Source organism: Strongylocentrotus purpuratus, unplaced genomic scaffold, assembly GCF_000002235.5.
Source record: "Strongylocentrotus purpuratus isolate Spur 01 unplaced genomic scaffold, Spur_5.0 spur5_scaffold_10, whole genome shotgun sequence".
Taxonomy (NCBI): domain Eukaryota; kingdom Metazoa; phylum Echinodermata; class Echinoidea; order Camarodonta; family Strongylocentrotidae; genus Strongylocentrotus; species Strongylocentrotus purpuratus.
The window spans coordinates 29046934-29059977 of NW_022145595.1; the positions used below are offsets into that span (position 1 = coordinate 29046934).

General features: G+C 38.9%; 1 protein-coding gene across 1 annotated transcript; it reads left to right on the top strand.

Annotated features, from left to right (window-relative positions):
* On the top strand, positions 1–4002 carry LOC593850 (radical S-adenosyl methionine domain-containing protein 1, mitochondrial-like). The gene is made up of 3 exons (XM_011664768.2): positions 1–36; positions 979–1684; positions 2444–4002. The coding sequence occupies exons 2-3, from the start codon at positions 1198–1200 to the stop codon at positions 3601–3603; spliced, it is 1647 nt and encodes a 548-aa protein (XP_011663070.2). The 5' UTR covers positions 1–36; positions 979–1197; the 3' UTR covers positions 3604–4002.
* The last annotated feature ends 9042 nt before the right edge of the window (positions 4003–13044 follow it).

Sequence of the window (13044 nt, forward strand, 5' to 3'; positions counted from 1 at the left end):
AGTAGTCTTGGTTCAAGGATAGGCTGTGCGTAAATGGTTCGTAAATCTACTTTTCATTTTCATATTTCTTTAGTATAGGCCTAGCAATGTCTCGAATTTATATGACACTTAAATCATGTTATTGGCTTCAATATGATCGTGGTCATTTTTTTGACATGCTGGTGTGTAGAACTGCAAATTTGAGGTTTTTAATTTATAAAGTGACGTTAATGTCAATACACCATATATATTCTTATTTGTGTAATAGTATTGGCCTAATACGGTACAGGCATGCCAATATAATTTTAGTCGCACAATTACAATACAAGCTAGTTCGAAATTGTGACTGTGATCTTGTGGAATATAGTCTTATCATTTGTTAAGAGCTAGAAGAGCGATCATTATATGTATTGAATTATAGTCTATGAGTTAATCATCTTCTGGCTACAATTTACAAACATGATAATTTTAAAACAAACAAGAAAAACAAGACAATATTAATTATTATAATTAGACCTAGGCCATACATAGGAGCATCACTATCCTGGCTGTGTAGTAAAAGGTGTGCTTTTGATTCTCAACATTTCAAACACCACTGTACAAAACTCAACTGATTTCACTCAAAATCGGTACTTTAGAGTTTAGTGACAATTGATGACACCTAAATAGCAGTAAAATACATTTTTTTTTAACTTACTGATGTTAAAAAGAATTATTGAAAAATTCAAATTGTAAGTCTAGTGTCAAACTTTGCTTACAGCTGCATCGACATGATTGTGTAGAGTCTATGCGAATATTGTGTGGTGTGTATATTTGTGTATGGGTATAATAATACCCGCCTCACAGCAAGCATGCAGTGCTAGAGCCTAGAGGTCAATACGCATTAGCATTGACTCTCTATGCTTTGCTGGAGTGTAATTAGGCCTATATCATATAGTCTAGTCTGTGCTTATATTAAATATAGTTTTCCTTTGTTTTCTTTTCTCCTCAACTCTACAGTGAGGAAGCTAGAACTCACTGAAGCCTGTTTAAGCATTTTAACTATATGCTTGAAACCAATGAATGCAGCCATCTCCAGTCTACCCGAGTGTTTTATCCAAGGGCTACATTCAATTTTAACTAAAGAAAGGCTCATTCCTATACTACAATGTCAATGAGAGCTGTCATCTTAAACAATGACTTTATTCATATGATCTAATGAATATTTAAAATAACAAGATGCCATTGATTAGACGATTGCCATCGTTGTCAAAGAATCTATCAAGAGTTCTTCTAAATCATCAGAGATGTGAATCATCTACTCACTCCCTTGCAACAAATGGTGGTCATGTTGAACCCAGGAGCAAGGAAGATCATTATCCTCTTTGGATGGAGGAGGCAAGTCTCTATGTTCACTGGCCATACTGTCAGAAACGCTACACCTACTGCAATTTCAACAAGTACGTAACCCCAACCATCGATCAAAACCGGATGAGGGCCTGCTTGGTGAGGGAAGCCCAGACCTTGATCAAGCTTAGTGGTGTCAAACAGGTCAACTCCATCTTCTTTGGGGGAGGGACACCGAGCCTAGCAGAACCAAGAGTACTTGAAGGTGTCATTGAAGCAGTCAAGGAACTTGTTGCCATGCCAACGGATGTTGAGATCTCCATGGAAGCCAACCCAACGTCAGTAGAGATGAAGAAGTTGGAGGATTTCAAAAGTGCTGGTCAGTAGTAGAATTAATTTTCTTATTAATACCTTGGTCAATTCGACTCCAATTTATCTCCAAACTGATCATTTCTTGGCCTTTGGAAGTAACATAAATTGTTGATCATTTTGTTGTTAGTCTGATAGTGGTCTTTTCAGGATTACTAGGGTACCGGTATCAACCATTTTCCATTATCGTCTTGAACCCTCTCTCTGTCATAGGCAGTTTCGCCTGCCTAGGTTTATGATATTGTTATCTTGATAATGATAAAAAGCTTGTTTTTCTCTCGAAAAGGTGTTCATAATTTGTGAAGTTCAATAATTTTTGTTCAATATGTCAAAATGAACTGTAATGAAGGACTTATAGCTTGGTATCTGTGATGTACAGATAACATAATATGTAATGGATTTGAAACTCGCCAGTATATTGGCAAGCTTGGTGGCACAGTGAAGATGAAAAATTAAGTAATGTTTATTGTAATCCTGTAAATTAAGACTCACAATAGGGGTTGAAAAAACTGGATAATGTGTAAAGTACATGTATGTCAATAAAGAGATTCACTTTATCAGTTAGACATACATGTAATAAAGCATGGAATAAATCATGGAAATTTCTTTGATGATCTAGAGTTCACCAGCCTTCACAGTAATCACATTTCACATCATATTTGGTGTTTAATTCAACAAGATTGTAAATAGCTTTGATAGAAATAGATTTTCAATTCAATTTTTTTTCTGTGCATTTAATTTTGTTGTATTTTTATTTCTTGTATTTTAGGTGTGAATAGACTGTCCCTTGGCATCCAGGCACTCGACAGCAATGACCTGAAAACCCTTGGTCGTGAACACACCGTCGGCCAATCACTGACCTGTATCCACGAGGCCAGGAAACTCTTCCCAGACCGCCTCAGCATCGACATCATCTTTGGCCGACCTTCTCAAACACTGAATTCTTGGGAAGCAGAACTCGAACAGATTCTACAAGTATGTGACAGCCATATATCATTGTACCAATTGACTCTTGAACCAGGCACTTTGTTGTATAAGTTTGACCAACAGGGAGTTCTGCCCATGCCAGATGCAGATTTAATTGCTGATATGTATGAAACTGCTGTGGAAAGACTAGCTCAGGCTGGTTTCCATAGGTATGAAGTGTCCAACTTTGCAAGGACTGTGAGAGCAGAGAGCATCCATAACAAGGCATACTGGGAAGGGAAACAGTATATTGGGGTAGGCCCTGGTGCTCATGGACGCTTTGTTCCAATTACAGAACAGTTTGCAGATAATGCAGATCCAAGTGGTAAAAGAGGATATTCACAGTCATTACCAAATGGAAAAAGAGGATATTCACAGTCGTTACCAAATGGGAAAAGGGGATATTCGCAATCATTACCCAGTCACAGTAAAGGACATGATGAATCTAAAGAAAGGACTATTAATAATCGATCAAATAAGAATTTGATCAAGCTTTCCACAGCAGCTAAGAGCAATAATGATCACCAAAGTAGAGAACTATCGGTAACAGCAGTAACGGAGCAGATCGGAGCAACTCCAGACGGTGTTCCTACTCTGCCGCAAAGAGAAGCCAGAATCCAGACTCTGGAACCAGATACATGGATGCTGGAGGTTGAAAAGTATGGAGATGCCACCAGGAAACGTATTCCACTGTCCAATGTGGATGTCCTGAGAGAGCTCCTCCTGACAGGTCTACGAACCCGGCCTGGTATATCCGACCAGACGTGGCAGCAGCTCAGTCCTGGAGATTGCCTAAGAGATGTCTTTGGGTCTAGTGACTTTATCAAGTCAGCTAGGGAGTCTGGTCTGATGAAACTTGATGATGCGGGATTGAGGTGTACCCATCGTGGACTCAATGTTCTGGATAGCTTGTTGCCAGACTTGACTGATATCCTAAACTCTCACTATGATAGGCAAAGTTGATCATTGCGGCAGGGAAAAAAATACTTAACAAATTTCAGGGGCTACTTTTCAAGCTTGCTTGCATGAAAATAACACTCTTTAATTTGTTTTGCATTGAACTCTATGCAAAATTTGGGGGCTCTTTTACGACTTCCGGGGGCTTTTGGGGGCATTTTGGGGGCTATTTCGCCCCGTTCCCTGTATACTTTTTTCCCTGCATGGAGGACTTCTGTCATGTGAAGAAGCAGTCTATCAAAGCTGAACTCTATTGTCACACATCTTTTGTGTATTTTTTCATGCACATGTACGAAATTCATAATTTTTGTAAAGTAGAACTGACATCAAATGAAGTTGAAAAATCAATATTTCTATGAAGATGTAATTATAATAAAATCTATGTTATATGTATTTCAACTGAAATTGTTGCAGTTATTTTTGTTTATGTACATGTATTTGTAAAGGCAAATTTGATTCTATAGAAGCAAGTTAAATAAAAATACACTATTTAAGTACCGGTATAGAGTAAAATATTGAACAATCTATTAGCTCCATGACCCATCCAAGCTGTTAACATTCTGTTGCTAAACAATCTCTTAACAAGGTTTGCTGATATTGTTCCTTTGGTTTCATTATAATAGAATTTGCCTGTACCTAATGTGCATCTTCTTGATAGAATTATGAACTGGTTCTTTCTTTCTTTGTCTTTCTCGTCATCCAGCTCTCTTCTCTTTTGATGTTTTTATCCTCTCTCTCTCTCTCCCTTCCTTTCCTTCTTTCTTTCTCTGTCCCCCCCCCCCCCCCCCCCCTTTAGACATGCTTCACCTGAATTCGCATTTCTCTTCTCTTCGTTGACTCAGTAGATGAGTACGGTTATAGAATATCCATGCATGTGGTCAAGTTTTACTTCATACTTTTACTCCATATATTCCTCATAAATTTTCTTATCGGAAAGCCAGAAATCAAAAAGAGAAGTTTCAAGTACAGGATAAAATATCAAGTTACTTAGAAATGCCTTATGCCTATAAAAATTTTAAATCGTTCATTTGTTTTGAAGTCAAAATTAATTGAAACGTCCCTTTTCTCAATACTAATGATAAATCTGCCAATTCTTTTTGCAGGGAGCAAGAAATCGTTATGAAATAACATTATATCTTAACGATACATGAATTTTGTCTTGAAACATAGTATTGAAATTGAAAATATCCTGTATAGGCCTAAAAAAAAAAGATGTACATGTATTGCCCTTTAGGTGCCAAAAGATGGGTCAGTCGGTCGGAAATCTTTTACATTTTTTTTTTTACTCCCTCTTTGGGCTGATATTTCTCAGTTTTGAACCCTTTAAAACATTTTTTCCGAAAAAACAGAAGAAAAAAACTTTATTAAAAAGCCGACAGTAGATTTCAAGGTTTTGGGGTCGGTCGCAAAGGGCAATACAACTTTTTTTTTAAGGCCTTGTAAAGAACCCTGTCTTGAGTGATTTGCAGTGGATATTGCTCTCTCCCTGTCTCTCTTTCTCTTTCTCTCTCCTATTTCTTCCTCATCTCTCTGTCTCTCCCTCACTACCCCTCTTCTCTCTCTCTCTCTCTCTCTCTCTCTTTGTTTTTACTCAATTCAACTTCATGTCATGTTTAAATTCCTCTGTGAAACTCGACACATGCTAAAAAATAACGCTGTTAAATCAAAATTTGAAGCTGCAACATATTTCTAGTTTAATAACATGTAGAAAACGCAAAAGAATTACTGAATAATCTTTAAAAATATGACATAACCTCATACCCTTTTTCTCAATGAATTAATAGAGTAGCAATTATAAAAAATATGTTTTCTGATTCATGTGATACATGTACATGCATTAATGAAAAATTATGCTTTAATCAAAATGAAATAAAATGATGAAGTTGCTGTCATCTTTAAAAAAAAAATTCACCCTTTCACGGTTACAATATTGCGATTGGGCCGACATGGGCGCCACTTTAAATCGAGAGTAAACTTTTATTTTATGCCTAATGCAAAGCACACGTGTCGATATGAAGGAGCGCCCAGCACAGGAAGTGACGCAATACACGCGCGTCTTAAAATCATTGATGACGCAATGATTACTCGCAAATTATAATGACGGCCTTAACCGTGAAGGGGTGTTTTACTCCAAGGTCTCAATTTGCTTTATCAAACATGATCTTATACCTTGAGTCGGGCTTAAGTAAATCAGAAGAAAACGGACCATTGGGATTTAAAGGGGAGGGGGGGGGCATGGGCTGGTTATGGCACCCCTCCTAAATCCTAAATGCCTTTGATGCCCGCCCCCCCCCCCCCCCACTCAGTGTTATTTAGGGTACGCATATGCTTGTTCCCTCTTTTTTTAAAGCACCCCCTATCTGAGGACTGCCAACATTTCCGAACCCCCTTTCGCGGGCTTTTCCTGCCTTGGAGACCCCCCTAAATCATGAAAAATGCGCAATGTACCCCCCTAAATTCGGAATAATTTCTCCGGAGTCCAAAGAGATGAGAGAAAAAACGAAAAAACACCCCCTTTTTAAAGAAATCTCCGGGTGTAAAGTTAATACACCCCTTTTTTTTTACAATTCTCGGGCAGGACTTTGTCGCACGAAAAGTACCCCGGCCCTTTACCGGACATTTTGGTAACACGCATGGGGTCCATCCGTCCTCAGAGGGGGGGGGGGGGGGGCCGGGCTTTGATGTTCACATCGAATTTGTTCAACAATATCAATAAAGTAGAAAATAAGACTTTACACAATGAAGTCCATGTGACAAAAGCCCAATCCAGGATTGTTTGGGCCACGTATTGACACTGATATTGGTTGAGCCCCATATGAATTTGACTGCAATACAACAATTTAGAGTGTACACGTACCATTGTCTTATAGATACCAAAGAGTCTGTGCAATATTATTCTTCTAAAAAATAAAAGTGAAACTAACATCGGAAGAATCATGGTAATCTTAGTACGTTGAATTGAATTGAATTGAATTGAATTGATTTATTGTCCGTAACAAATGGAAATTCGTTGCTCACTGGTACATGTGTGTTACAAAATACATGTATGTACTAAATTATACAGATTATAAAACATAATAACATAACATCAATGGCGTTTCATCGAAGAGTACAATGTGAGTACTTGCATAGGAATGGTACCTAGCACTATGAATATAAAGGAGGGATGGCCATTATTATTATTACTTATACCACGCTTTTCCCATAAGGCCCAAAGCGCCTACAGTAAATGACAATTACATGTACCGTACATAAAAAATGAGAACAAATCTTATAACTAAAAACTGCAAAAAAGATATGTTTTCAAGGCCTTCTGAAGGTAGTAACTAATGAGAACTGTTTAATTCTAAGTGGTAGATCATTCCAGTATTTTGAAGCAGATACAGTATGTCTGATCACCGATCACTCTGTCCGATCACTCTGTCATTATGTCCAAGACCTTGGAGGGATAAGTGTGCCAATGTTTAGCCAATGTACTTCTCACAAAAGCTCACCTTACCGGTAATTTATTATATAGTATGACATGGCATTTTGATAACGGGAAACAAAATAAAGCTCTTTGAGTACCGGTATCAAATATAAGTTATACGTACAGATAAGACTCAATTGAATCAATCAAAACAAACGTCTGTTAAGAATGCTCAAACTTTGAATTTCACTCCTCCCACACTAAAATCACATGACTGACATTACACAAACATTAATGTGGCATGATATTCGGCATGCACAATTTAAATATCAGACATGGTAATACCAAAAAGGAAACCTATAGAACTCAACTTATAAAAAAGCACTGGTTACAGTTTTTCTCTTTTGAACATGTACCTGATCACCAAGAAAACCTTTTCAAAAGAACGTTCTTTGTTTGCTTGCAAGAGAGAAAGCATTAACTTTCCTCATTGTTGCCTCCATTGTGAATTTTCAAATGTTTTGTAAAATTACCCTTAATACGAAATCCCTTTTCACAGTACGAGCACCAATAAGGCTTCTCCCCTGTATGTATCCTAACATGCTCGTCTATATGACTTTTTACAAGGAATTTCTTGATACAATACGAACATTTATGTTTACGAAGTCTAGCTCCTGGTCCTGTGTGTGTATTTAAATGTTGATTTAGGTATCTATATCTAGAGAATTTCTTACCACATCGCAAGCATTCAAATTCTTTCTCGTCAGCATGTGTTCTTCTATGCTCCATAAGACTACACTTCGCTGGAAATGTTTTGTTACAAACAAAGCACTTGTAAGATTTTTATCCGGTTTGCGACTGACATTCATGATTCTTGACTCTTGTATGCGATTTCACATGTTTATTTTTCACATAAATTGATGCAAACGTCTTGCCACAAAGTGTACATTGATATGATTTGTGTTCAAGATGTGTCCTGTTGTGAAGAGTTAGACTACACTTGGATGGAAATGAAGTGCTACAATGAGAACATGAATAAGAACTTTCAAAGGTCATTGTTTCTATGTGCGAGTCAAGTTTGGACTTTGTTTTGAAAGCTTTCTTACAATATGGACATTGAGATTGGCTTTGGCTATAAGAATTATCTGTTTGATCTTGTGTTTGTACAGCTAGAATGTTCTTTACTTGGCTTTGTGTTCTGCTATGTACCTTAAGGTCCATCTGTTTAGCAAATGTTCTCGTACAATGAATACATGCATAAGGCTTCTCCCCTGTGCATTTTGTCTTGTGCTTTACAAGGTCAGAATTGGACCCAAAAAAATTACAAAGGGAACAATTATTGAAAGTATCATAGGTCTTTATACCAACATGGGATTGGAGGTGTCTGGTCAGGTGACACTCTTTAGAAAATGAGCGATCACAGAAGAAACAATGAAGTGATATTTTTCCACCAGAGTCAGTTGTAATATGCTTCTTCTGGCAATAAGAACATACAGACCCTGTACTAGGCTCCGTCACCGTACATTCAAACAATTCATTGTCTCTGCCATGATCATCATCTCCACTTTCTCTTGTTTCTTCATTGAAGCATCTTCCGTCTTCTTCATTCTGCCAAGAATCAATTTCTGTAAATGATCAAAAATGCACCATATTTCAAATTCAGACACATATTTACGGTACTTGTTAATATATGACAATCCTAAAAAAAATGAATAAGATTTTTTTTGTCGGGTGGTTGAAATTGATTGGTGTGACCCATTCTCATCCTTGTGCAGCTGTTTAATATGGTACATAATTCTGTAGAGATGTTCCAATAGCACGTATACATTTTCGATCACTCTGATCATTAGAGAATAATATATGTACCGGTGCCTAGAAAGGCAACACAGACAAAATGGTTCCAAAGAACCATGATTAGGCTATAGTGGGGAAACCCAGAAACTATGACATGAAATTATTGAACAAGATGAACAACCATTTATGCAGAAATATTCAAACAAAACTTGCCAAAATTCATCATGGCATCAGTTTGTTATCAAATAACAAGTTACAATAACTGTTATATAAGCTAAAGCTACTGGCATTTGATTGGCTGAGGGCAAATTTGTCATAGAAATTTTTGCATTTCTTATTGATAACAAGTTTGATGAAACAGGGCCCAGAACCACTCATATGTCGTTAGTTTCCCATCTCACAGTAACAAACTTTACCTTCTTTGATAAGAACATCAAAAGTAACAGATTTCCTCTCTTGGTGTGTAGGTGGCATGGACTCCCTTTCACTACTCTCTTGAGCAGGGGCGTAAATCCGGGGGGATGGGGGGCTGCATCCCCCCCCCCCCCCCTGGTTTGAAGTAGGGGGGGTGGCCTGTACAATCATCCCCCCTGATTTTACCCCAAAAAAGAGAGGGAAAAAAAAGGAAGAAGAAGAAGAAGAAAAAATGTGATTGTTTCAATTGCAGCATAATGCATGAGAAATGAGTTATTTTGTTTATGTATAGCCTACACGTATACAGTATGTCACAATAAGAAAACGTCAAGGCTTCCGCGCTTCGCGCGAGCGGGGGAAACTGAATTCAGATAAATAGGGCTTATTAAGAGTCGAAAACGGTGCAAAGAATCGTCTTCTTCCTATAATAATTAAATCAAACGTCTAAGCTTTTCGCGTTTCGCGCGGGAAAGGGAAACTGAATTCAGACGGGAATTAAGAGTCGAGAACAGTACACCCAATCGTCTGCTTTCTCTAATAGTTTAAGGAAACGTCAAGGCTTCCGCGCTTCGCGCGAGAGGGGAAACTGAATGCAGATAAATAGGGCTTATTAAGAGTCGAAAACGGTGCAACGAATCGTCTTCTTCCTATAATAATTAAATCAAACGTCTAAGCTTTTCACGCTTCGCGCGGGAAGGGGAAACAGAATTCAGACGGGAATTAAGAGTCGAAAACAGTACACTCAATCGTCTGCTTTCTCTAATAGTTTAAGGAAACGTCAAGGCCTTCGCGCTTCGCACGAGAGGGGGAAACTGAATTCAGATAAGTAGGGCTTATTAAGATCCGAAAACGGTGCAACGAATCGTCTTCTTTCTATAATAATTAAATCAAACGTCTAAGCTTTTCGCGCTTCGCGCGGGAAGGGGAAACTGAATTCAGACGAGAATTAAGAGTCGAGAACAGTACACCCAATCGTCTGCTTTCTCTAATAATTTAAGGAAACGTCAAGGCTTCCGCGCTTCGCGCGAGAGGGGGAAACTGAATTCAGAGAAATAGGGCTTAATAAGAATCGTAAACGGTTCAAAGAATCGTCTTCTTCCTATAATAATTAAATCAAACGTCTAAGCTTTTCGCGTTTCGCGCGGGAAGGGGAAACTGAATTCAGACGAGAATTAAGAGTCGAGAACAGTACAACCAATCGTCTGCTTTTTCTAATAATTTAAGGAAACGTCAAGGCTTCCGCGCTTCGCGCGAGAGGGGGGAACTTAATTCAGATAAATAGGGCTTATTAAGAGTCGAAAACGGTGCAAAGAATCGTCTTCTTCCTATAATAATTAAATCAAACGTCTAAGCTTTTCACGCTTCGCGCGGGAAGGGGAAACTGAATTCCTGAGACGAGAATTAAGAGTCGAAAACAGTACACTCAATCGTCTGCTTTCTCTAATAGTTTAAGGAAACGTCAAGGCGCTCGCGCTTCGCGCGAGAGGGGGAAACTGAATACAGATAAATAGGGCTTATTAAGAGTCGAAAACGGTGCAACGAATCGTCTTCTTTCCATAATAATTAAATCAAACGTCTAAGCTTTTCGCCCTTCGCGCGGGAAGGGGAAACTGAATTCAGACGAGAATTAAGAGTTGAGAACGGTACACCCAATCGTCTGATTTCTCTAATAATTTTAGGAAATGTCAAGGCTTCCGCGCTTCGCGCGAGAGGGGGAAACTGAATTCAGATAACTATGGCTTATTGAGAGTCGAAAACGGTACAACAAATCGTCTGCTTTCTCTAATAATTTAATGAAACGGCAAAACTTCCGCGCTTTGCGCGGGAGGGGTAAACCGAATTCAGACAAAGATTAAGAGTCGAGCACGGTTTAACAAATCGTCTACTTTCTCTTATAATTTAATTAAACGCCAAAACTTCCGCCCGGGAGGGGGGGGGGGGGGGGGACTCCGGAGGGGGGAACTGAATGCAGATAAGGATTTACAGTCGAGAACGGTACAGCAAATCGTCCCCTTTTTATAATATAATTTAATGAAACGCCAAAGCTTTCGCGCTTCGCGCGGGAGGGGGGGGGGGGCAGATTTATTCAGACAAGGGTTAACAGTAGAGAACGGTACAATAAATCGCCTTGTTTTACTAATAATTTAAGGAAACGTCTAAGCTTCCGCGCTTCGCGCGGTAGGCCTATCACCCACACACCCCTAATGAGCGAGCGTGTGTGTGTGTGTGTGTGTGTGTGTGTGTGTGTGTGTGTGTGTTTTGTGCGCGCGCGATCGCGCGCGCTTGCGTAAATTAGTGTGGGCGTGTGCTACTGCTAGTATGTGATGGCTATCGCCGATCATCCCCCCCACTCCTCGGTACGGATTTACGCCCCTGCTCTTGAGAGTTTTCTCCAATTCTCTCATCATCTTCCAATACAGACTCTTGGCCAACAGCAATCAAGACTGTTTCACTCGCTTGTGGATCTGATGAAAGAGCTGTACTGGGCATCTCAGGTTCAGCACACATTTCAATTAATCCAACCTTCCTCATCAACGCAGGACTGTTTTACATCTTCCTGCAGTGATACTTGATCTCTATCACTCTTACTCGTCTCAGCTTCATAAAAAAAAGTCTTCCTTTTTTATGTAGGATTCCATTGAGCTTTCTTCTTCCATGTATCAGGCCAGGCATAGACCTACTTCTTTGCCTGGTGTCAATCTTTAATCTCTTTCCCTTTGTTGCTTTGAGTAATCTAAAGAAGGGAAAAAAGGGAAAATATAGGCAAGAATATTAATTTTCACTCATTTTCAAAAGCTGTATTAAAATAAAGTATCACTGTCATTTCCTTCTTGTACGTGTTTGTTTCTTACTATTGGTGGTGGTAAACATGCCATGATCGAGCATCATACTCTTTTCCTACATGTATGATCTAATTCTTTATATAAATCAGTTTAATATGAAAAATAAAACTACTTTGCAGCTGATTTCTAATATACCTGTACATGCACTGTGTACATGTACAGTATGTACAAATTAGCACAAGAGGAATGTCAAAACCAATAACAACTTCTAATTTGTTTCTTGCATGTGTTCATAAATTGATCTCGCTAGATGACAAGGAGCTGACAAAATCTAACCCCGAAGATCCTGCCATCCCAAAGTACTTTCTGATACAAAGAGTCATGAATATATAATTAATAGCAAAAGAACAGGGCTATCAGGTGAGCTGCAGAATAAACAGTCTGGCCTGTAGTCCAGGCGCGTACACAGGGGGGGGGGGGGGGGGTTGGGGGGGTTAAACCCCCCCCCCCTTTGGTAATTTTTTTTTGTGTAAACCCCCCCTAAATTTCCCTAAAATCCCCCCCCCCCCCCTTTTGGATTTTTTTTTTTTTTTTTTTTTATATTCCCATGACCGACCCAATAGATGACCTTACCCCCCCCCCCCCCCCACTGGAGCAAAATGTCTTTTCAAATTTTTTGTTTTGCTGATCACGTCATGGCGATCTCAACTGGTGTCCCTTTATAAAGGGACACTAATCTTACGTTCATTGTTGAGCATGCACTGCTATAGTTCGCCATTATGCTGGTAATTTTTTAAATTTAATTACATTTACAGAACATTGTGAATTTTACAAAGTCTGATTACTCTTTGATAAATTCTGTCGTAATATTATAAAGGGACACCAGTTGAAATCGCAATTACGTGATTAGCACGCTAACATTTAGCATCCCACATCACAACCATCAGAACATCCCAGTGTCGCACTTGCATACATTTTCATCTATATAGCACATTTGACGGAAGCGCGCGAATGTAAAAACACAAGTACAGAGCATCGAGTTCGTTG